Source organism: Hyperolius riggenbachi, chromosome 7 (assembly GCF_040937935.1).
Source record: "Hyperolius riggenbachi isolate aHypRig1 chromosome 7, aHypRig1.pri, whole genome shotgun sequence".
In the NCBI taxonomy this organism is placed as follows: Eukaryota; Metazoa; Chordata; class Amphibia; order Anura; family Hyperoliidae; genus Hyperolius; species Hyperolius riggenbachi.
Window position 1 is genome coordinate 71666329 of NC_090652.1, and position 25691 is coordinate 71692019.

Sequence of the window (25691 nt, forward strand, 5' to 3'; positions counted from 1 at the left end):
TGTAAACCACTGGCTAGCCCTGTACTGCATTATCCCCTGCTCAGTGGGGTAATAAGTGGTGCAAAAAAAAGGATTCCCTCCTTTTTACCAAAAACATCCAAGCTACCTCCTCGGCACTGCTAGATTGAAGAAAAGGCAGCACATCCGTATGGCTGAAAAACATCCGTTTATGGGTGTCTTATAGGATGTTTGTCACCACAAATATATTACCTGCAGCCCACGTTTTTTCAAGAGTAAAATTCCATGTACCTGCTCATTCTCAGCTTCTGATTGGCTACTGTGAAGGCCCGGGGCATTATGAGAGGCTACCAGTGCTGGGCCGAAATTACGCATGAGCGTAATTACGCATCGTAATTCAATGTAAATTTACGCGTAAGCGCTACGCGTAACTTACGGTCTTACGCGTAATTATTTACGCGTAAGGAGTTAAGTGGTATCGTAATTACACTGTCTACCGTAATTGCTAGGTATGCGTAATTTTACGAAGACTTAAGCGTAACTTTACGCGTAATTACTAACGTAAAAACTCCCCTTTTCTAAGAGTAGCCAATCAGTCAACATCCTAAGCAACCAATAGTATCTTCTCCCGCCCTTCAGTATATAAGCGTACGTTTTGACGCATACGAATGACGGCTGTCACATTGACAGCTATTGCGTACATATCGTCCGTATGCGTCAAAAAATATGCATTAATGGGTATTATGGCACTACGCGTAACATCGTAGTGTAAGCGCCTACATTACGGTATCCTTACGCGTAACTGCGTAAGTTAACGCGTAATTACAGTGATGAACCGTAGATAATTTCCTACGCCGTAACCGTAATTGCGTAATGCGTAATAGCTTAACATTACGCGTAATGATCCGTAAGCGTAGATTTTTCCATTACGACCAGCACTGGAGGCTACAGCATTTTTGATCCTACAACACTTATTTTCACTGTGAGCCTGTCCAAATAGAATGTCCTTTATGAGGGGAAATATGTATCCAAATAACAAACATCAATGCTATTCGTCTACAGCAAATCTGTACTCAGTGGACTATGCAGCAACGCCCTTATTTCTGATGCTGGACTAACACATTTAATGTGATCCTGGCTGCGGATCTTATTGCTCAGAACTTGAAAGCAGATATTATGAGATTTGCATCAGTCTGGTTATTTATTTCCCTGTTCTGAATTGAGACATAATCATTACTCTTGGGAGCCATTGGGCATACTCACTGGCATTATAGAAGAAAACAAAAGTTGAACTTTCATCATGGCAGATCTCAAGGAAAAACTATACTACTTTATAACTTCTGTAATCATGGCCATCCCTGGGGTCTCTCTAAACTTGTACATCATCGCTGTGAATCTTAGAGATTGGGCAAGGAACGCAAGGACTGGAATCTGTGATAAAATCCTTTTCTCCACAGCCGTGATATGTGCCTTGCTACAGCTCATGATAACTTCAGATACCATCCTGTACTACTTTACCAAGTACCAGAAGTTCGACTTTGATATGATTTTATTCATCTTCATGTTTACAGTCTTTCTGATTCATGCCACTTTCTGGAATACCAGTTGTCTCTCCATCTACTGCTGTTTCATCATGGTGAATTTCACCCATCACATCATCTGTCGGGTGAAGACATGGTTCTTGTCAAAAGTCAACTGGTTGCTTGTTGGATCTGTGGTTGCGTCCTTCGCTATAAACCTTCCACTTTTCTGGACAGAACACTTAAATGCCCTAAAAAATACAACCAAAGGTTTTGGCAACAAGTTACTTGTAGGGAATGATGCATCTGTCTACTTGAGTGTGATAGTGGGAAGCTGTCTACCATTTCTTCTAACTTTTCTCTCTAATGGACTCAGTGTGCTGTCTATACTAAGGCACATCTTAAGAATGAGGAAGAATCAGCCCCAGTTCACTTGTCCCCAGTTTAAAGCTCATGTCCAGGCTTCAAGGTCTATGACTGTCCGCGTTATTATGGATCTAATTTTCCAGATAAACATAGGTCTTTTCGTTTACACATTTGAAGTTTCCAGCAATATGCAGATGATGTGCTGGACAGTTGTTGCTCTTTACCCCTCCACTCAAGCCCTGATTTCAATTGTTGGAAATCCGAAACTAAGGAAGTCCTTTTTGTGGTTTAGAAATGTAGCTGAATGATATTTCTTACTGTTCATAAATTGTGTTCATTGAGTTTATATATGTAGAAGAAGTAAGTATATTTTTACATAGCAAGCTGTCAAAATATCCCTCACAAGTTTAAAGTAGAATTTTGAGGAAAATAGAGTTGAATGCAATCATTTTAATGTAGGTAGCTTTGTCTGTGGTACGGTTGCATTTGGCAGACCTTTCTTTATCTTGCATGAAAGTGTTCTATCACTTGAAATCACAGTCCGAGTGTGGATCAGTATCTCATCCACTGACCTGCAAGTGTTCGTTTGTGAACATTTTTGAAAATGATTTCCCAAATCTTCATAATAATCAACAGAAGCTGGCAAAAAGTTTGCTTACTCTCTGCTTAGGGGCAGGGGTGTAACTCGGAATCAGTGGTGCTCAAATACCCCTTTTCAAAATTCGAGTTAGGTCGAATTCGAATAGTAAATTATTCGAGGTCAGTCGAATATTTGAGTCGAATAATTTTTACTATTCGATTCGACCTCGGAATTCGAGCTCACTATTCGAGTCGGTATTCGAGCTCATTATTCGAGCTGACTATTCGAAATGGCCTTAAATAGCTTCCAACACTTGTTTTGAGGGTGAATGATGCAAGAAACCTCTTTTTTTCCAAGTAACAACAGCAAGTGATTATGTGGGGATGTTCCTTTAAAAAAAAAAAGTTGAAAAGAGAAGTTGTGTCCAGAAATTTGTTCAGTACTGTATATACTTCTTCTTCTTCTTCTTTATCTTCTATATCTTCTTCTTCTTCTTCTTCTATATCTTCTTCTTCTATATCTTCTTCTTCTATATCTTCTTCTATATCTTCTTCTTCTTTTATATTGTCTTCTTCTTCTTCTTCATCTTCTTCATCATCATCATCTTCTTCTTCTTCATCTTCTTTTTCTTCATCTTCTTCATCTTCTTCATCTTCTTCTTCTTCATCTTCTTCATCTTCTTCTTCTTCATCTTCTTCTTCTTCTTCATCTTCTTCATCTTCTTCATCTTCTTCATCTTCTTCTTCTTCATCTTCTTCTCCTCCTCCTTCTTCTTCTTCTTCTTCTTCTTCTTCTTCTTCTTCTTCTTCTTCTTCTTCTTCATCTTCTTTATCTTCTTCTATATCGTCTTCTTCTTCACTTATTTCTCTTTTCAAATTTTTTTTTTAAAGAAATGCAGCTATTTTTGAGCGTAACAAATAGCTGGTGGCGCACGCATGTTGGAAGCGCCATTGTATGTGCTCCCTGGCAGTGGAAACACACAGACAGCAGGAGGTAAATTCAGCAGCAGGAGGAGGAGGATGAGTGTGTGGCAGCAGGCAGTCAATGAGGCAGGCAGCGTGACATAATAGCCCTGGTACCTAGCGGTGATACCAGGGCTGTAAATAAACACAGCAGGCAGGAGGTCCCAGACAGCGGTCGTGCAGCCCACATTGTGTCCAATACACAACTGGGACAACACAGTTTTCAACCCGGGCACCTCAGAAAAATTAAACCTTTTTTTTTTTTGGTTTTTTTTGTTTTGTTTTTACAACAAATTACACAGATATAGCTATTTTTTGACGTAATAGCTGGTGGCAGAGTGGCAGCAGAAGGTAAATCTGTGTACCCTGGCAGTGGGAAACACAGACAGACAGCAGCAGCAGCAGGAGGAATGGAGGAGTAATTATGTGTGCAGCTATTGTTTGACGTAATAGCTGGTGGCAGAGTGGCAGCAGAAGGTAAATCTGTGTACCCTGGCAGTGGGAAACACAGACAGACAGCAGCAGCAGCAGGAGGAATGGAGGAGTAATGTGAGCAGCTATTGTTTGACGTAATAGCTGGTGGCAGAGTGGCAGCAGAAGCTAATTCTGTGTACCCTGGCAGTGGGAAACACAGACAGACAGCAGCATCAGCAGGAGGAATGGAGGAGTAGTGTGAGTGTGGCAGCAGGTAGGCAGCGTGACATAATAGCCCTGGTACCTAGCGGTGATACCAGGCACCTCAGAAAAATTAAACCTTTTTTTTTTTTGTTTTTTTTTGTTTTGTTTTTACAACCAATTACACAGATATAGCTATTTTTTGACGTAATAGCTGGTGGCAGAGTGGCAGCAGAAGGTAAATCTGTGTACCCTGGCAGTGGGAAACACAGACAGACAGACAGCAGCAGCAGCAGGAGGAATGGAGGAGTAATTATGTGTGCAGCTATTGTTTGACGTAATAGCTGGTGGCAGACTGGCAGCAGAAGGTAATTCTGTGTACCCTGGCAGTGGGAAACACAGACAGACAGCAGCAGCAGGAGGAATGGAGGAGTAGTGTGAGTGTGGCAGCAGGCAGGCAGCGTGACATAATAGCCCTGGTACCTAGCGGTGATACCAGGCCGTAAATGAACACAACAGGAGGTCCCAGACAGCGGTCGTGCAGCCCACATCGTGTCCAATACACAACTGGGACAACACAGTTTTCAACCCGGGCACCTCAGAAAAATTAAACCTTTTTTTTTTTTTTAATGGTTTTTTGGTTTTGTTTGTAAAACAAATTACACAGATATATAGCTATTGTTTGACGTAATAGCTGGTGGCAGAGTGGCAGCAGAAGGTAAATCTGTGTACCCTGGCAGTGGGAAACACAGACAGACAGACAGCAGCAGCAGCAGGAGGAATGGAGGAGTAATTATGTGTGCAGCTATTGTTTGACGTAATAGCTGGTGGCAGACTGGCAGCAGAAGGTAATTCTGTGTACCCTGGCAGTGGGAAACACAGACAGACAGCAGCAGCAGGAGGAATGGAGGAGTAGTGTGAGTGTGGCAGCAGGCAGGCAGCGTGACATAATAGCCCTGGTACCTAGCGGTGATACCAGGACGTAAATGAACACAACAGGAGGTCCCAGACAGCGGTCGTGCAGCCCACATCGTGTCCAATACACAACTGGGACAACACAGTTTTCAACCCGGGCACCTCAGAAAAATTAAACCTTTTTTTTTTTTTAATGGTTTTTTGGTTTTGTTTGTAAAACAAATTACACAGATATATAGCTATTGTTTGACGTAATAGCTGGTGGCAGAGTGGCAGCAGAAGGTAAATCTGTGTACCCTGGCAGTGGGAAACACAGACAGACAGCAGAAGGGCAGTACACAGCAGCCCACTGTAGGTGTAAAATGTGTGGCTGCAGGCGACGTAATAGTCAAAGTGAACCAGGCTGGCTTAGTGAGCAGGAGCCAGGAGGTGGTAAAGGGTGGTAAGGCACATTAACAATGGTTCTTAGCCAGTTCATGTCCCCCTCTCGCCGACAACAGGGGCCAGGAACTCGCCTTCCACCCACGCCTGGTTCATCTTGAGAAACGTCAGTCTGTCCACAGACTTGTGAGACAGACGTGAGCGTTTCTCGGTGACCACACCACCAGCTGCACTGAAGCAGCGCTCGGACAGCACGCTGGAAGGGGGGCAGGACAGCACTTCCAGGGCGTACTGCGCCAGCTCGCTCCAGATCTCCAGGCGCTTGACCCAATACTCCATGGGATCAACAGGGGCATCGCTGTCAAGCCCGCTGTAGGACCCCATGTAGTCAGCCACCAGGCGGGTCAGGCGCTGGCTGTGACCGGTGGAGGATGCTGCTGCATGCACCTCCTCTCTAGTCACTGCTGCCGGAGCCTCTACAGTCCTGTAGAGCTCATGGCTGAGAGACAGCAGGTCTGTGGGGCGCTTGCTGCTGGATGCAGGCACCTGCTGCTGCCTCTGTGCTGGCTGCTGGACAGTGGGGGTGGAAGGCTGGGGGAAGGCTTCCTCCAAGTGCTCAACAAGGGCCTGCTGCAAGCTCCTTATTTGTTGCGCTGGGTCTCCTCCTGCAGGCTCAACTTCCCCTTGAGGCGTGGGTCCAACATCATGCTGATCCAGATGTCCTCCCTCTGCTTCATCTGGATCACCCTGGGGTCTCTGCGCAGGCACGTCAGCATGTGCGCTGCCATTGGGAAGAGGCGGGCCACGTCTGCTGGCACATCGACGGCAGTGCTGCTGTCCTCATCCTCCTCCTCTGCCTCGTCAGCCTCATCCTCTCTCCACCCCCGCACCAACTCAGCTGCACTGTGCTGCTCCCCCTCATCACCAGCAAGGTCAGGGACCTCCACCAAGTCCTCCTCCTCCTCCCCCTCAGAGGTGGACTGTGCAGCTGCTTGCCGCTCCTGCTGGTCCAAGGCTGCCGCTCCCTGTTCCAGCAAAGCATCGAGGGCCCTGTTCAGCAGACAAACCAGGGGCACCCACTCGCAGACCATAGCATGGTCCCTGCTCACCATGTTAGTGGCCTGCAGAAAGGGAGCCAGCACTAAGCACACCTGCTGCATGTGCCTCCAGTCATCATCGGGGACGATGGACGGGATGTTGCTGGTCTTGTCCCTTCTCTGAGCGGCGGAAACAGTGGCCAGGGCAAGGTACTGGTTGACAGCGTGCTTCTGTTCAACCAGACGCTCCAACATCGCCAGGGTGGAGTTCCAGCGAGTCGGAACGTCAAGGATCAGCCGATGGCGTGGCAGATCCAGCTCCTTTTGCACGTCTTCCAGGCTCGCACAGGCTGCAGCCGAGCGCCGGAAGTGACGCACAACGTTCCTTGCCGTTTCCAGCAGTTCGCCCATCCCCTGGTAGGTGCGCAAGAACTTCTGCACCACCAGGTTCAGCACGTGGGCAAGACAGGGGATGTGGGTCAGGTTTCCCCTGTCTATTGCGGCAACCAGATTGGCCCCATTGTCGGCCACCACCTCTCCGACTCTGAGGCCTCTGGGGGTCAGCCAAATCCTCTCCTGCTCCTGGAGTTTGGCCAACACATGGGTTGCCGTCAGCTTGGTCTTCCCAAGGCTGACCAAGTGCAGCAGCGCTTGGCAGTGGCGGGCCTTCACGCTGCTGCTGAGGCGGGGGGTTTGGCCAGGTGTGCCGGAGGATGGCAGAGGATCGGAGGAACCTGCTGCAGTTCCCCTGACCCTGCGGGGTGGCACCACCCACTGTGTTGCTGCTGCTGCTGTGCCCGCTGCTGCTCTCCCATCCTCACCCCCTTCCACCAAGCTGACCCAGTGGACAGTGAAGGACAGGTAGCGGCCTGTCCCGAAGCGGCTGCTCCAGGAGTCCATGGTGACGTGGACCCTTTCACCAACCGCGTGCTCCAGCCCTCGCTCCACATTGGCCATCACAAAGCGTTGCAGTGCAGGAATGGCCTTGCGGGAGAAAAAGTGTCTGCTGGGGAGCTGCCAGTCTGGGGCTGCGCAAGCAAGCAGCGCACAAATGTCGCTCCCCTCCTGCACGAGCGTGTACGGCAGGAGTTGGGAGCACATGGCCCGTGCCAGCAAGCCGTTCAGCTGCCGCACGCGACGGCTGCTGGGAGGCAGAGCCCTAACCACCCCCTGGAAGGACTCGCTCAAAAGGCTCTGGCGTGGCCTTTTGCTGGCACGGGAATCAGCAGACACAGCGGAGGAGGCCACTGAGGACTGGCTGCCAGAACAGGCCTCAGTGTCGGCGGCAGGAGTTGCAGAGGGGGGAGGAGCAGTGCGTTTCCGCACTCCTGCTGGTGCTGCTGGAGGAGCAGGAGGGCGGGTGGCTGCTGTTGCTGCTGCTGCTGAAGGCTGTGCAGTGATGGGTGTGGTGCCACTGCCAGCACCAGATGCCTTCAGCCTCTGGAACTCCTCATGCTGGTGGAAATGTTTCGCAGCAAGGTGGTTGATGAGCGAGCTGGTGCTGAACTTTAAGGGGTCTGCACCTCTGCTCAACTTCCGCTGACAGTGGTTGCAAGTGGCGTACTTGCTGTACACAGTGGGCATGGTGAAATATCGCCAGATTGGTGACAGAAACATCCCCCTACGGCATGGAAGCGCTGCTGCCTGTCTCCCTGTGGTGGTTGGGGGGGGGGCTTGGGGGGCTTGGGTGCGGCTGGTGGTGGTACTGGCAGATGCTGCTGCTGCTGCTGCTGAGCCTGAGACACCAGCAGGCTGTGGGACCTGCCTACTGCTGCCAATGCTTGCAATGATGCGCCTCCTTGCAAGGCCCACAAGAGCATCCTCCTCCTCCTCCTCAGAGCTGCTGAGGACGACATCCCCTGGAGGTGGTGGCACCCAGTCTCTGTCTGTCACCGGGTCATCATCATCCTCCCCCTCCTGAAACATGTCCTGCTGGGATGATGACCCCCCAAACTCCTCTCCTGATGCATGGATGGGCTGCTTGACTGTCGCCACAGTCTTGCTGTCCAATCCCTCATCCCCCAAAGTGCCCATCAGCATCTCCTCCTCAAAATCGCCAACAACAGCAGACAATACCCTGATGGTGCCTGGGGTAAAAATACTGCTGAGTGACAGGTCGCCAACTTGTGACGGTGAACTGGCCTCCTCCCCAGACCCTGCTGGGCGGCTGCTGCGAACAGGGGTGGTGGTGGTGGTGGTGGTGAGGGTGGAGGCCTCGGATGCAGAGCTGATGGCGGGCTGCTCATCCTCCGTCATGAGTTGCACCACAGTGTCTGCATGCTTTTCCTCAATGGGACGTTTCCGACCCGGCTGGAGGAAAATCGGAGCAGGTGCTACACGCTGCTGCTGCTGTGTCTCTGCAGCGTGAGTTGCAGATGCTCCTGCTGGGCGGCGCCCAAGGCGTCCACGGCCAGTGGCTATGGGAGGAATGTTAGCCACTGACGCTGCTGCTGCTGCTGCGGAACTGTGCATGGTGGCGCGGCCGCGGCCTGCCACAATGCTGCTCCCTCTCCTCCTGATTCCCTTGCTGCCCTTCCCCTTGCCCAAACCGCGCTGGCTGCCACTTCCAGACATCTTCGATGTTTTGGGCGTATAGACAAAAGTTTTTTAAAAGGGCGGGTGAAAAGTGGGGTACTTTAATGGAGTGGGTTGGTGGGTGAGGTGACTGAGTGAGTGTCCCTAGTACAGTAAGTAAGTAGTAACAGTCAGGAAGTACAACTAGCAGTTACAATAATCAGTAGTAATCACAAGTAAATTTAGTGTGTGTACACTACAGACAGTGAGTGCACGCACGCGCAAACACGCGCAGGAGCTAGCCTATGAACAGTGACTGAGTGAGTGTCCCTAGTACAGTAAGTAAGTAAGTAGTAACAGTCAGTAAGTACAACTAACTAATTACAATAATCAATCAGTTATCAGAAGGAAATAGAGTGTGTGTAGTGTGTGTACACAGACAGTGAGTGCACACACGCAGGAGCTAGTAGCCTATGAACAGTGACTGAGTGTCCTAGACTCCTAGTACAGTAAGAGTAAGTAGTAACAGTAAGTACAACTAACTAATTACAATAATCAATCAGTTATCAGAAGGAAATAGAGTGTGTGTAGTGTGTACACAGACAGTGAGTGCACACACGCAGGAGCTAGTAGCCTATGAACAGTGACTGAGTGTCCTAGACTCCTAGTACAGTAAGTAGTAACAGTAAGTACAACTAACTAATTACAATAATCAATCAGTTATCAGAAGGAAATAGAGTGTGTGTAGTGTGTACACAGAAAGTGAGTGCACACACGCAGGAGCTAGTAGCCTATGAACAGTGACTGAGTGTCCTAGACTCCTAGTACAGTAAGAGTAAGTAGTAACAGTAAGTACAAACAACTAACTAATTACAATAATGAATCAGTTATCAGAAGGAAATAGAGTGTGTGTAGTGTGTGTACACAGACAGTGAGTGCACACACGCAGGAGCTAGTAGACTATGAACAGTGACTGAGTGTCCTAGACTCCTAGTACAGTAAGAGTAAGTAGTAACAGTAAGTACAACTAACTAATTACAATAAGCAATCAGTTATCAGAAGGAAATAGAGTGTGTGTAGTGTGTGTACACAGACAGTGAGTGCACACACGCAGGAGCTAGTAGCCTATGAACAGTGACTGAGTGTCCTAGACTCCTAGTACAGTAAGTAGTAACAGTAAGTACAACTAACTAATTACAATAATCAATTACAATAATCAATCAGTTATCAGAAGGAAATAGAGTGTGTGTAGTGTGTACACAGAAAGTGAGTGCACACACGCAGGAGCTAGTAGCCTATGAACAGTGACTGAGTGTCCTAGACTCCTAGTACAGTAAGAGTAAGTAGTAACAGTAAGTACAAACAACTAACTAATTACAATAATCAATCAGTTATCAGAAGGAAATAGAGTGTGTGTAGTGTGTGTACACAGACAGTGAGTGCACACACGCAGGAGCTAGTAGACTATGAACAGTGACTGAGTGTCCTAGACTCCTAGTACAGTAAGAGTAAGTAGTAACAGTAAGTACAACTAACTAATTACAATAAGCAATCAGTTATCAGAAGGAAATAGAGTGTGTGTAGTGTGTGTACACAGACAGTGAGTGCACACACGCAGGAGCTAGTAGCCTATGAACAGTGACTGAGTGTCCTAGACTCCTAGTACAGTAAGAGTAAGTAGTAACAGTAAGTACAAACAACTAACTAATTACAATAATCAATCAGTTATCAGAAGGAAATAGAGTGTGTGTAGTGTGTACACAGACAGTGAGTGCACACACGCAGGAGCTAGTAGCCTATGAACAGTGACTGAGTGTCCTAGACTCCTAGTACAGTAAGTAGTAACAGTAAGTACAACTAACTAATTACAATAATCAATCAGTTATCAGAAGGAAATAGAGTGTGTGTAGTGTGTACACAGACAGTGAGTGCACACACGCAGGAGCTAGTAGCCTATGAACAGTGACTGAGTGTCCTAGACTCCTAGTACAGTAAGTAGTAACAGTAAGTACAACTAACTAATTACAATAATCAATTACAATAATCAATCAGTTATCAGAAGGAAATAGAGTGTGTGTAGTGTGTACACAGAAAGTGAGTGCACACACGCAGGAGCTAGTAGCCTATGAACAGTGACTGAGTGTCCTAGACTCCTAGTACAGTAAGAGTAAGTAGTAACAGTAAGTACAACTAACTAATTACAATAAGCAATCAGTTATCAGAAGGAAATAGAGTGTGTGTAGTGTGTGTACACAGACAGTGAGTGCACACACGCAGGAGCTAGTAGCCTATGAACAGTGACTGAGTGTCCTAGACTCCTAGTACAGTAAGAGTAAGTAGTAACAGTAAGTACAAACAACTAACTAATTACAATAATCAATCAGTTATCAGAAGGAAATAGAGTGTGTGTAGTGTGTACACAGACAGTGAGTGCACACACGCAGGAGCTAGTAGCCTATGAACAGTGACTGAGTGTCCTAGACTCCTAGTACAGTAAGTAGTAACAGTAAGTACAACTAACTAATTACAATAATCAATCAGTTATCAGAAGGAAATAGAGTGTGTGTAGTGTGTACACAGAAAGTGAGTGCACACACGCAGGAGCAGCTAGTAGCCTATGAACAGTGACAGTGAGTGTCCTAGTACAGTTACAGTATATAACTACAATACTAATACAATCAGTAGTAAAGGACAGCAGAAATACTGGTATAGAATAGAGAGAAATAAACAGAGGACAGGAGGACAGCTGCCCACACAGGCAAGGCCCTGAGGCCTAAAGCTGTAAGCCTGCAGCAGCTGGCCTGTCTCTATGTAACACAAAAGCTACTAACTAAAATACAATGTCTAACTAACTAACAACAATATAGGTGTGTATAGGAGGTGTATGTGAGCAAAAACGCTAGGTAAATGACCACAATAGAGCTCTTGCTAAGCCAAAGCACAAAGGAGCAACTCTCTCTCTGTACAAGTCTCAGGCAAGCACGGAGAAACGGAACATGGCGGCCGCTATTTATAGGGTAGGGGCTGGCCAGGGTCCCCCTCTGTGATTGGCTGCCGTCAGAGGGCCTGGGAGCCCTCTGATTGGCTCTAAGGACATCAATCTGGGCTATGACGCTATTCGAGCTCGGTACCGAGCTCGAATAGCGCCGTTTGCTCGAATAGTGAATGGGCTATTCGAGTGTACTCGAATAGCCCATTCGAATAGCTACAGCTATTCGGAGCTCGAATACCGAGCTCGAATAGCTGGAAAAGAGCTCGAATATTCGAGCTACTCGAATATTCGAGCTCTGCTGAGCACCACTGCTAGGAATCACTGGGCCCCCCTGCAAAACTTTTAATGGTGGTAAGCCCCTCCTGCTGGGGGTAAACCAGCGCTGTACAAAAGATCCTGTTGAACACACTGATTACGGATTGTCTACAAATCTTTGCCTGCAAAACTTTATGTGATTCCTTATCAGTGGCTGAGCAGATGCAGTGATTAGAACAATTGTGCAGAGAGCAGAAAGTTTTTTTTCTCTGTGCCCTTAGTTGTCAGTGTCTCAGGGCAGGGCCCCTTGCGGCTTCTGGGCCCCCCTGCAGCTGCATCCCTTGCAGGGTCTATTGTTACGCCCCTGCTTAGGGGCCTGTCTCAACTATTTGAATCCATGTACATTGTGTGGAATTGTAAAATTGTCACACATCAAATGTATTTAAATGACATCAAATTTTTACCCACATTTTGTTTTTTTTATGTGTGTTTGTTTTGGTTTGCTTTTGTGTGTTTGTGTTTTTTTTTTTTTTTTGCGTAATTTCAGCTTTTTCTGCTTTTTTAAAATCATACTGCAGTGATTTTTTTATTAATATTATTATTTTTTGTGTATGCGATGTGTGATTTGCATGTAATGTAAGTTGACGGAAATGCAGAAAAATCACATTTGTTTCTAGTGAAGATTGTAATCTGCTAATTACGGCCATATGTAATTACGATTTGGACATTCAACTGATTTTGTGGAATCCATTTGTAATTTTGGTTAATTTTGCATGATTTGTGCACAATTTAGCGGTTAATAGCAAATAATAGCAAAGCCCCAAATTTAGCAAATTGCTATGTATATTAAGGAGAAAGGTGGGGACAAGGCAAAACAAGGCAAAAAAAATAAAAAAAGACCTTGTAGTTTTTGAGAAAATCGATTCTTAAAAAGCAAAGAACAAATGGTTTTTAAACTCAGAAAAATTACATTTTTCCTTTGCATTTTTTAAAGTCAATCAAAAACTACAGGGTCTTTTTGAGAAATAATGTTTTGCCTTGTCCCCACTATTCACCTTTGCATACATTGTAATTTTGGTGATGGTAGTATGTATCGGACTTTGCTAGTAACCACTTAGATCGACACAAAATTACGCAAAAATTATGAAAAGTATGGTTCCTGGTTACATTTACAAACAAAACAAATTACAATTGTACCCCAAAATTGGCATTGTGATTTCACATCGTAAATGTGAATTACAATGCAAAATTACGATTATGCAAAATTTGTGGTCATCACTTTTTTGTTATATCAGATTTTGAATTTTTAAAAAATTAAAGGTCAAAACCAGAAAATCACAAAATGCACAATTGAGCGTGCTAACGTGCTAGCTTGTAATCCAAAGAAATAGTGAGGAAACAAGGCATTGGCCTCAATTCACTAAGCTTTATCAAACACTTTATCAAACGTTTGATAATTTACCTCATGGGTAAAATCTAATTTCGAATTCACTAAGGTATTATAGATTTATTAAATGTTTGATCAATAAAACATTAGCTAAATCTATAATACCTTAGTGAATTCAAAATTAGATTTTACCCACGAGGTAAATTTTCAAACGTTTGATAAAGTGTTTGATAAAGCTTAGTGAATTGAGGCCAATATGTAAGGGTACATGTAACAGATTATAGTAAGGAGCTCAGCTTGGCCAGAAGTATAATGGTCTACATTAGATTGTATATTGTTAAAACAAAATGCATTTTATGGGTGTACGTGAAGTTGTCAAGGATAGAAATAAAAAAAAGAAAGTTCTGGAAAGGGTTAGTACAACTTTTGTGAAGCACATGATAGTACAATGAGGGATTATATTAACAAGGAATCGATATGGACCTCTAAAATGGCGAACAGTATCAACACCTCATTTGGGGAGAACATGAAGACATAATGAAGAATGGAGATAGACATTTTATGTGGTGGACAGTATCAACATTCATATGAGGAAAACATGATGACATAATGAAGAATTTACATGAAATTGTAAAGTACTATACAGTATCAACACCTCATAAGTGGAGAACATGATGATATTCTGAAAAAACACAATGGTCTGTTGGTATTCTGTGAAGAACCTCAATCTCATTTGTTTGGAATGTGGTATACAACTAAGAGATTTGTTGGAGACCTAAAGTTGGACCAATCAAAAAGTGTACTTCATTTGTTGGGGACAAAAAAGATATAATAATCACCTGAGGACTGTAGGCTTACACCCCCTAGTGACCAGGCTATTTTTTGCAATTTAGGCCACTGCAGCTTTAAAGCCTCGCTGCAGGGCCATAAAACTCAGCACAGAAGTGATTCCCCCCGACACACACACACTTTTCTGCCCACCAGCAGACATTTCTGTTAGTGGGCTCTGATCGCTCCCTAGATGTTTATTTATTTTAAAAAATTTTTGTCGGTGCAAATATTTATTGTAGCCGTCATCCAAGCGGAGTTGCGCGCGCATCAGTGCACGCAATCTCCTGCAAAAACCCCGCCCCAGGACTAGATGCCAATTGGCATTAGGCAGTCCTGGGGCTGCCACCACATTCACGCCCATTGGCATTACGTGGTCTTTAGGTAGTTAAAGAAAAGGGATATTACATAAAGTACCCAGATGAGGAGAAGATGCTATACCATGTATAATATGTCTATCTGCATTCACTAGTATAAGGTCTACTATAGTTCAAAGAAACTCACCAAGCACATAGCTTGCTTATTTTCCTCTTTTTACAGTAAAGTTCTGACAACATTTTAAAAGAGAGTTTACTGTACCAATAGTTCAAGACTTACATTGCAGGAGTCCACAGAAACAAACCACGAGTTATCTTTTCAAATTCTGAGAGCCTGCTATAAATTACTGAATGTTTTTCATTTTATTTACTTGTATTACACAACTTTAATGAATGTTCCATTATTATTATTATTATTATTATTATTATTATTATTATTATTATTATTATTATTATTATAAAAGTTTGTATTAGTTTTATTTATAAAGCATTAACACTATACAATAAATAGGGAAAACTTTACACAATGGTACAGACAGGTCACATATTACGAGACAGAGGGTCAGTATACAAGCAAGGTGTAGGATGTACAAATGGGCGGAGAAGAAAGACACATGGTGCGATGGGGTCAATGGCAAGCAGTAAACATGGGGGAGGAGGGCCCTGCCAAACAGGCTTACAATCTAAGAGGAATGGTATAAGAACACAGAAGGTGGAAGGCAGTGGCGTGTGTATTCAGAAGAGAGATCTTGGACTACAGGGATGAAGGGTCAGTATGGATAAACAAGTGGATATTCAGGGCTTGCTTAAATGAGTTGAAGGTTGGGCAAGCCTGATAGGGAATTGAAGCAATTTCCAGTGAGTAGCGGCTGCTCTAGAGAAGTCTTGGAGCCTTGCATATGAGCTAGTGATGCATGGGAAAGTGAAAATGATTAGGGGGATATTTTTGTTTAAGACTCAAGATGTACGAGGAGGAGGTTTGGTGGATGAATTTTAATGCCAGGCAGAGAAGTTTAAATTTAATTCTGAAGAGGACAAGAAGCCAATGAAGGGACATGATGAGCATTGGGTGGAGTGGATGAGCCAGTTTATCAACATACATAAGGGCATATAACAGGGGCATTGCTAGGATCCTAGGAGATCCGGGGCACCCATGGGCACCAGGGGGCAACGGCCTGCGGCGCACTAGGCGTGGTCATGCATGTAGTGGACGTGGTAGTGGATGGGACCAAATTACATTAAACTAACAGTGATGTAACATTAATGAGGGGGACAGAGAGAGGGAGAGGGGGAGAGAAAGGACAGAGAAAGAGAGATATAGAGAGAGAGGGGACACAGAGAGGGCAGAGAGAGGGGGAGGGGGAGAGAGAGGAGAGAAGGGAGGGAGAGAGAGACATAGAGAAGCACAAAACACACACATACAATTGGGCACAGAGTGGGGCACTGAGAGAGGAGATAGGGCAGAGAGAGAGAGGGGAGAGAGGAGGCAGAGAGAGGGGAGAGAAAGAGAGAACAGACAGAGGGGAGAGAGGGGGTAGAGAAGAAGAGGGGGAGAAATCAGAGAGAGAAAGAGAGAGGGGAGAGAGAGCGGGGCAGAGAGAGAGAGTAGAGAAGGGATATCCCCAAAGACCAGGGCCGGAGTTACCATAGGAAAAAATGGGCAATTGCCCCAGGGCTCCAGAGCATGTAGGGGCCCACAAGTTGTCCTTCCCCATCTTAACTGTTGCTCCCCAGGGACTTTGCAGAGTCTGTTAAGTTGGGAGGTGATTGGGGGAGGTTCAGCAGCCAGCTCAGGGGCCCAGGAGGGAAATTTGGCTGCAACAAAGGGCCTCTAATGACGCTCTTTGGTCGGGGGCCCCCAGGTTAATTTTGCCCTAGAGCCCAATTGTTACTTGAACCGGCCCTGCCAAAGACAGAGAGAAAGTGGGGGCAGAGAGGAGAGAGAGGAGACAGAGAGAGGCACACAGAAAGAGGGGGGAGTGAGACAGAGAGTTAGAGAGAGAGAGAGAGAGGGAGAGTGTCATCTAGTGTTTACCTTTGTTTGAAGTTGCAGATAGTTCACCACAAGTTTCCCTACACTCTCTGCAACTTCAAACAAAAATAACAATTACAGGGACTGTCAGCAGGGAAATGGTACAGAATTATGCTGTGCTGGGCCCTCATTCACATACTAATCATCCCTCTGCAGCAATGCCTGGGAGCTGTGATTTTTCTGACAGGCAGGCTCACGTTCACAGTTGCATTCTGACATCACTGCACTTTCACAATCAGTACTTCATGCATGATTATGAAAGTGCAGTGATTTCGGAATGCAGCTCTCACAGCTCCCGGGCATTGATGCAGGTGGATGATTAAACGTAACAACAAGAAGGAATTGATAAATGTAGAGAGGTCCCCTTACATTTTTATTTATTCATTCTCTTGGGAGGCTGAGAGGTTCAGCAGCAGCAGCGCGGTGGGCAGGAACAGAGCCGGTGGGCGGGTGCTCACTCACATGCAGGCAGGAGTCATGTGCCAGCATCATGTGAGAGGTGGTGACAGCAGCGGAGAGATAGATAGGAGGAAAGTCTCCACAACAATGGCGGCGATATATACATTATAGCGCTGCCAGTATTTGGGCATGCTGCGCAGTCAGGCACTTTGGGGAGTGGAGATTCGGGGCACCACAGCAATAGATACCGGTGAATGCCACGGTTCTAATCCCTAGCAATGCCACTGGCATATAAATAGTTACCCAACTACAACGTTATTTATCCAACCAGGATCTATAAAATGAAATCAAATATGGATTTACAGAGCCCATATGATTGCTCTTTTTCTTTTTTTGCTATATATAATATTATATAGGTGGTGTGTTTGTAAACTTTTAAAGGATGGTGTGTGTTAGTAAAATGTAGTTATTTTGTTCCATACTAAACAATGTATCGGTGTGAAATAAACATGATGAAACCACAATATCCATTCTATGACTCTTTGCTGCAATGTTCTTTTTGACTGGATTATGTCCTAAAGTGCAGAACTCAGGGTTGGGGTTGGGCTGAGGCAGAGGCAAGGGAGGCTCCAGCCTCAGGGCACAGTGTAGGAGGGGGCGCACAACTCACTCAGCCATCATTCCTCTATTGTGTTTGAAGCAGAGAGAAATAAGAAAACGGGATACATGCCAGATAACTAGAGATTGAGGTGTTGGGGGCCCTGGGGTGCCTCTTAGTCTAAAAGAAATCAGTGTGTGCCAGCTGGGGTGAGAGGGATGGAGGGGCGCACTTTAGTGTCTCAGCCTTGAGTGCTGGAGGACCTTGTACCGACTCTGGCAGAACTGCTAATAATAAATGATTTACTTTACCCATCTATACTTGAAAGTTTTTTTCGCTCAATAATACAGTAAAATCCCCTTATAGTAAATGTCAAAGGATGTGGCATAGTAGTTTACTTTATCAGACGTTTACTTAATCAGAATTGGTCATACATTGTATATTCATACAGTCGCATGGTTGGGACCTGAGGACTATAAGCCCATTCACATGACTTAAAGAGAAACTCCGACCAAGAATTTAACTTTATCCCAATCAGTAGCTGATACCCCCTTTTACATGACAAATCTATTGCATTTCACAAACAGACCATCAGGGGGCGCTGTATGACTGATATTGTGGTGAAACCCCTCCCACAAGAAGCTCTGGGACCGTGGTACTCTGGGCAAACTGCCACAATGTAACAATGTTCACAGACAGGAAATAGCTGCTTGCAGCTGTCTGTAACGGCCAGAACAGCTAGAAGCAGCTACATAACCTGCCCACAGTAACAATGTCACCATGTAATACATGTCAGAATGTGAATCTGGGAGAGGAAAGATTTTACAATGAGCAAACACTGACTAAATCATTTATACATAATTATTGTAAAAATAAAGCACTTTTTTTATTACATTATTTTCACTGGAGTTCCTCTTTAAGTCAGCTGAGGCGGCCAATAATGACCACCTCAGACAATAATCAGGCGTGTGTACGACCCCCAACCTACTAGCAAATCCAACGGCGGATCTACTCACCCCCAGCAATGCAAATCGTTGGCCTATCTCATTGTTCGTGTGCCGCTCATCATCCCTCCGTGTCACCCCCGCCAGGTATACACAGCGTGTCGTCAGCTCTGGCTCTGATGCCCTTGGCCAACTTCTGTCAAAAGTGTGCACGCACCTTAAGTTTACTATAGCCTGAGGTTTACTACATCAGAGTTTACTATATCGAGACTCTATTGTAGTGTAATCTGTTGCTCCCTCACAATAAAGCCAATACACTAATAAATGAAAGCGAAAGGCACAACTTACTGTTAAAGCGGTATAAAACCCTCACATAATATTCAATAAAAACACGTTTTCCTACTTTTTATATGCCATACGGTTATAATGTGCTTTTGTGCATAAGTATTATTATTCATTTATAAATTATACGTTCCCAAAGTACACTTTTTTTGCTCTAAGAGCTGACCTTGCATTTTATTTATAACTGCTTTATTCATGTTCTAACGTAAGCAGAAATGCTTTATGATTGTCTGGCTTTGTTCAGGAGACCAGGCAGTGTCAGAGAAGTGTTTATTTACATTCCCCACTTGATACAATTAAACACAAGATAATATTATCTCTAGTTCGGATGCGTCCAACTTTGCTGGCAGGGATGCTTCGAAGCCCTGTGTGTAACCCTTTGAATGTTGTTCTAGTAAAAAAAATATGCTGGTTGTATATAATATGCTGTAAATAATCTATTAGAGCAAAGAAGAAATGCTGGGTTTCATTCCGCTTTAAGGATGTCATACAACAAGCCCTGAATATATCATGTGATTAACTCCACTGAACCTGAATAAAATAGGAGTTGATTAAAGAAAAACTGCAGTGAAAATAACATAATTAAAAAAAAAAAGTGCATTCATTTTTACAATCATTATTTATATATTATTTAGTCAGTGATTGCCCATAGTAAAATCTTTCCTCTCCCTGATTTACATTCTGAAATGTATCACATGGTGACATCTTAACTGCTGGCAGGTGATGTCAGTGGGAAGAGATACTGCTTTTTGGCAGTTGGAAACAGCCGTTATTCCCCACAGTGCAACAAGCCTCCCACAGTGTGATGTCAGTGCCTAGGTGCTGACATCACACTGTGGGAGGGGTTTCACCCCAATATCAGCCATACAGAGCCCCCTGATGATGTGTTTGAGAAAAGGTAAAGATTTATTGTGGGAAAGGGGGCATCAGCTACCGATTGGGATGAAGTTCAATCCTTGGTCACCGCTCCTTTTTAAAGTAAGAGTGAATAAAGTAAGAGTGATTAAAATGTGGAATGTATTGCCACATGAAGTTATGGAAAACTGCATTTGAGGGGGGCTTAGATGTTTTTCTTGCACTGAAAGACATCCATGGCTATAATTACTAGGTAATTCCCAGTGGTGTTGATCCAGGGATTATATCTGACTACCATCTGGAGTCGGGAAGGATTTGTTTCCGTTTTGAGGCTATTTTGGAGCATGCCTTGTAAGGGTTTTTTGCCTTCCTCTGGAGGAAGGGGTATGTGAGGGTGCAGGCTAGAGTTGTACCTTATTTTCTGGTTAAACTCCATGGACGTATCACAATTAATTAACCTAATAGACCAAAATCTCAAAATGGAATACCTGCTCAGACAGAAAAACATCTACAACACATTGAAAGACAAGTGGGAATTTAACTGGGCCTCCTTTATAGAGCCTCCGAACCCACATCCCAATTAAAAGTGAACCAGACACCAACTAAGACCCAGATCTACTCCAACACACCCCCTCCCTCCTACCCCCCCCCCCCCTCTCATACCCCCTCTGACTGACCATCCTTCCCAGGTCGCAAGTCCGAGTCATAAAACTGTGAAGACAAAGACCTCAGATAAGGAACAAATCCTAACTCTCATTTTACCAAATCCTAACCATATTCTCTCTACCATATAGCAGTATATAAGGCAATGTACTCTTGATATGTTTTCTAAAGTAGATAGGCTACAGATTATTAAGTAACCAAGTTGCTGTACTCTCTTGGTACAAAGGCACCTTGGGAGAGAGATCTCTCAAAAGGCCTTCACCTTATTATTGTTAGATTACCTGATGTTTATACTAAGTTATCCTACTGTTTGTTTATTTAGCTTGAACCAGTTCAATATTGTAAATGCCAAAGGATTATTCACCATTTGTGACAATGTTTGTAAACCCTGGAAAATTTGCAATAAAAAGTTATTTACCAAAAAATAAATAAAAAAAAAAACTCCATGGACGTATGTCTTTTTTCAACCCAAATAACTATGTAACTATCTAGCACATCAGTAATAATAATTTTCAAGCTGGCCACTGTGCATCTGTAATTCCCTCCATCCCGCATGTGCCTCGTTGACTTTGACAGGGAACATTTTCAAATCACTGCCAACGTTACAGTTTTGAAGCTACAGTGATCAAACTTGGATTAAATATTCTTAATGTCAACTCAAAACGTGACCCAATCGGTCACTTATTATTTGTGTTAGGACATGTTCTTCATGATAGCAAAGCGTTTTTTTTTTCATTTTTCATGTTCATTCTTATTTATCCTCAGTATTATAATATGTGATAATTAGTCTATCACACGTCTGTTAAGCTTACAGCTTGACAATAAAGGTGTAATTTTTTTTGTTTTGTTTTGTGCGTTTTTGTACCCTAGAAATAATAGCAAGCCCTTATTTTCTAAAATAACAGTAATATTACCCGCATGATATACATATTAGAAAAGCTCAGACTCTAAGGCAACTAGTTATGTGTTTTTTATTTAAACTGTCAAATTTGTTTTTAATTCAGGCACTTCAATTGACTGGGGGAACACATGTTCCCCTTCACCAATTGCCAACATGTAAATGCAGGAGCCCATACACTCGCTATTGATTGTCAGGATGTACCAGTACGTCCTGTTAGTAGCAACAGTGCTCAAACTGGATGCATAAAAACTCTCTCCTGATGCCTAGCCTATAACCTGCCTAATGCAAACTCCTCCCTAACAACTAATACCAAACTTTTAATCACAGCAGTTAAATTATAACCCAATAGTTCCCAAATTGTGACATGCAGGCCAGATGCAGATCATCTAGCCTTTTTTAATGTGAATGGGAAATGTGTGTGAAAAGAAAATAAGCCATATACTTACCAAAGGAAAGGGAAGGCTCTGGGTCCTATACAGCCTTCCCACTATTTTCTCAGTCCCCATTCCAGTGTTTGCTCCCCGGTAGCAGTATTCAACCAATTTGGTCAAATACTGCTCTGTCCCTGCCGCCAAAGGATGCTTCCAAAGTCTTTGGGAGCCCGAGTGCTCCTGAAAACTGTCCACTCCATACTGCATGCACGAGCAGCCTCTCTCGCGCACTTGTGTGTGTGCAGTATGGAGTCACCTGTCTTCAGAAAGACTCGGCTCCTGAAGAAATCCCCCACAATGGCAGATTCAAACTGAGGTGCTGCCGCTGCAATGAGGGGACCAGGAGAGGAGAGAGAGGACTCTATAGAACCCCGAACATTTCATCTCCTGAGGTAAGTATCTGGTTACATTTTTTACACAATTCCCAATTGCTTTAAGTGGTACTCAAAGTGTTGCTTGGACTGAGATGAACATCTTTGGACAATTGTATTTGAGCAGGAGGTGCACCTCATTGAATGCAGCTTTATAAAGAGAGGGAGTTTGAGCACACTGATAAAGTTCCCTTTTTCATCAATTAGCAGGACTACGACCCTAAGCACAAAGCCAAGATATCAAAGAAGTGGCTTCAGGAAAACTCTGTGAATGTCCTTGAGTACCCCAGCCAGAGCCCATACTTGAATCCTATTGAACATCCCTAGAGAGATCTTAAAATGGCTTTGCACCAACTCTTACCATTTAATCTGATGGAGTTTGAGAGGTGCTGCAAAGAGGAATGGGTGAAATTGACCGAGGATAGGTGTGTCAAGCTTGAGGCATCATATTCAAAAAGAATGATGCTTTAAGTGTTTTATCGTGTAATAAAGGTGGCTATTAAAAAGGGTGCCCCACAGACATCCATGTTAAACTGTTTTTGTTTAGCGATAACTATAAATAAGGGTGATGCATTAATTTAAAACAATTATTTTGTTTGTAAAATACTGTAATTTGCCAAAATATAAAACAAATACAGTATATTGCTTGTTTTCTTTAATTTTTATGTCCATACCAAGTTTATTGATTACAGTAACCCCTAATTTAACAAATAATCATTTCTATAAAAAAAATTGTTTACATTTCAACCTGTTTTTCAATGTTAAAAATTATCGGTTTTCAACAAATTTAGTTAAACTGAAATGTAAAGAAAACTTTAATTTGTACCTCAATTATCATTTTTTTATTCTATGTTAAACTAAAACCTAAACAATCATGTACAGATGTATTTTACACAAACAAAATGGGGGATTAAGGCTAGGTGCCCTCAAGCAGGAAGTTAAGGTTAGGGGCCACCGATGAAGTTTTAGGATTAGGCACTACCAGTGGGGTCTGAGGGCTAGGCATCACCAGGGGGTCTTAAACAGAGCCTAAGGCTGGGCTCAAATAAAAAAAAAAAAGTAGGCTACCTGACTCGAGGGGGGGGGGGGGGGCGTTGGGTTGCGGATCAGGCAGCCACAAAAAATGCTGCTCCCCACTGCTCCCATAGGCCCAATAGCCCACTTTTACTGTCCTGACCTTTGGGTCCTGACGCTGCACAGAGAGACTGTGTCTCTCTCACAGCATGCAGGGAGGCAGGGGAGCAGCAGGGGGCATTGCCAGGGAGGGAGAGCTGCCCGATAGCAGCTCTGGAAACAATGCAGAAATGCCCCTGGCGGGTGTTTTGAGCAGGTAATCCCTCTCCTTGTGTTTAGCTCAGAGATAGCGACATGTTTTGTCGCTAATCTCAGGGGGCCATGGCACGGCAGGGGGGGGGGGGCAGAGAGAATCGGTGTGGGGACACAGAGGAATGTTATGTATGAGGCAGAGAACATGCCTCTATGTCCCATCTGCCCACCTTGGGTTATTTCTAATGTTAGGCACCACCATGGGGGTCTTAGGGTTAGGCACCACTAGGGGATGGTTCTGTGTGTGAGTAGGGAGAGGTAAGGGTATAGTAAAATATCAGTAAGGAGTACAATATCGGTATACTAAAATATATTTTATCACTTTTACTGGTCCTCATTTTAGTAAACGTAAAAATAGAAGTTACAGTGGGGATTAATAGAATATCAGTATTATAAACAATTTTATGTTTATCATTTTTATAGGGGACAGAGATGGCACAATGTTCTAATTTAAGAACAGATGCAGGTTAAGAACGAACCTACAGTCCCTATCTCATTCGTTAACTGGGGAAAGGTAGTCCCCGGTTAACCTGTCCCCGGTTAATGAACGAGATAGGGACTGCAGGTTCATTCTTAACCTGAATCTGTTCTTAAGTCGGAACATCTCATGTGCCATCTCTGTCCCCTATACCTCCTCTCCCCCCCTCCCCCCCCCCCCCCCCGTGCCTCCAGTGTCCCCCTCTCTGTCACCTCTGTCCTCTGTGCCTGCTTATACAAGTATAAAAGCCATTTTCTTCTTTGAATTTTTTTTAAATCCATTTTCTCAAAAACTACAAGTCCAGTTTGAAAAATCTTTAACTTGTTGCCATGGAAACACAGAATACATGCCGTTTGTATCGGCGGTTCGTTCATAAGTCGGGCAATGATAAGTTGGGGACTACCTGTACAGGTAGTCTCCAGTTAATGAACGAGATAGGGACTGTAGGTTCGTTTTTAACCTGAATCTGTTATTAAGTTGAAACACTGTGCCATCTCTGTCCCCTGTACCTCCTCTGTGCCCCCTTGTGCCTCCAGTGTCCCCCTCTGTGTCACCTCTGTCCCCTGTATCTGCTTATACAAGTTTAAAAGCCATTTTTTCTTTGAATTTTTTAAAATCGATTTTCTCAAAAACTACTAGTCCAATTTAAAAAAAAAATGTTGGCTTGTTCCCATGGAAACACTGAATCCATGCCGTTCGTATCGGCGGGTCGTTCATAAGTCGGACGTTCATAAATTGGGAACTAACTGTATAGATTTAATATCTTTTATACCTGGTGCCCTTTTTAGCTGGGCCCTTATTATATGCACACGTAATTGCTGCCAAAGGTGCATTGACAAGGTATCGAGCAAAGGCTGTGATCATTTATGTACATGAGATCTCTCAGTTTGTTTGTTTTTTCTTTTAAACAAATTTGCCAAAACCTCAAGTAAACGCTTTTCACGTTCATTATTAGGTATTGTGTGTAGAATTCTGAGGAACTTAAAAAAAAATTAGACCAAAATTAGCTTTTCATTTATTATGCAAACAAATTTGATTGATAAATGTCAGAGTACGACATAAAATTACTTGAGCAGTGTACACTCTATAATAATAATGTCAAGACTAATATCCTAGTATTAAAACAAAATTAAAGGACCACTATCACAAAAAAGTTAACATTTAAAATACATATGTACATAAAATGTACATTTATCACAGAGTAAAATGAACAATACCTTACTTTTTCCCTATGTTAGTCCCTTACAATAGGTATTATTAACCTGATAACGTAAACAGATTTTGGTCTAGTCCAGCTCCTCATGTGGGATTATTACTGGTCTAGTCCAGCTCCTCATGTGGGATTCTTAAAGTTATTTTTGTTTTTCTAAAAGCAATACTTAGAGAGGACCTATAGAAAGATGTTGGCCCGCCTGCCTACTCATGTGCTCATTATTGTGTCTCATTGGCCGGCTGTCGATCCCACCCAGCATTTATGACCGGTCTTTTCTAATTGTGTATCTTTGGTTTTAAATTCAAAATAGGCGTCTATTTTGTTTGTTTGGCAGAACTGTGAGCATTAATTTGGCAGAAGAATGCGACCTTATTGAGAAGAACATTTGTCTTCCTTCTGACAACCTCTTTTCACCTTAGCTCCCCCAGTTGTTTTATTCTGGGGTTACTATTCCACATAATTCCTCCCCATCACAATGTGGGGTACTGACCCATTGCACCTCCTCCCAATC

General features: G+C 43.9%; 1 protein-coding gene across 1 annotated transcript; it reads left to right on the forward strand.

The window, feature by feature from the left end:
• Positions 1 to 1306: 1306 nt before the first annotated feature.
• LOC137526059 (taste receptor type 2 member 7-like) lies at positions 1307 to 2152 on the forward strand. The gene has a single exon (XM_068247272.1). It carries the CDS (start codon positions 1307 to 1309, stop codon positions 2150 to 2152), a length of 846 nt encoding a protein of 281 aa, XP_068103373.1.
• Positions 2153 to 25691: the final 23539 nt, after the last annotated feature.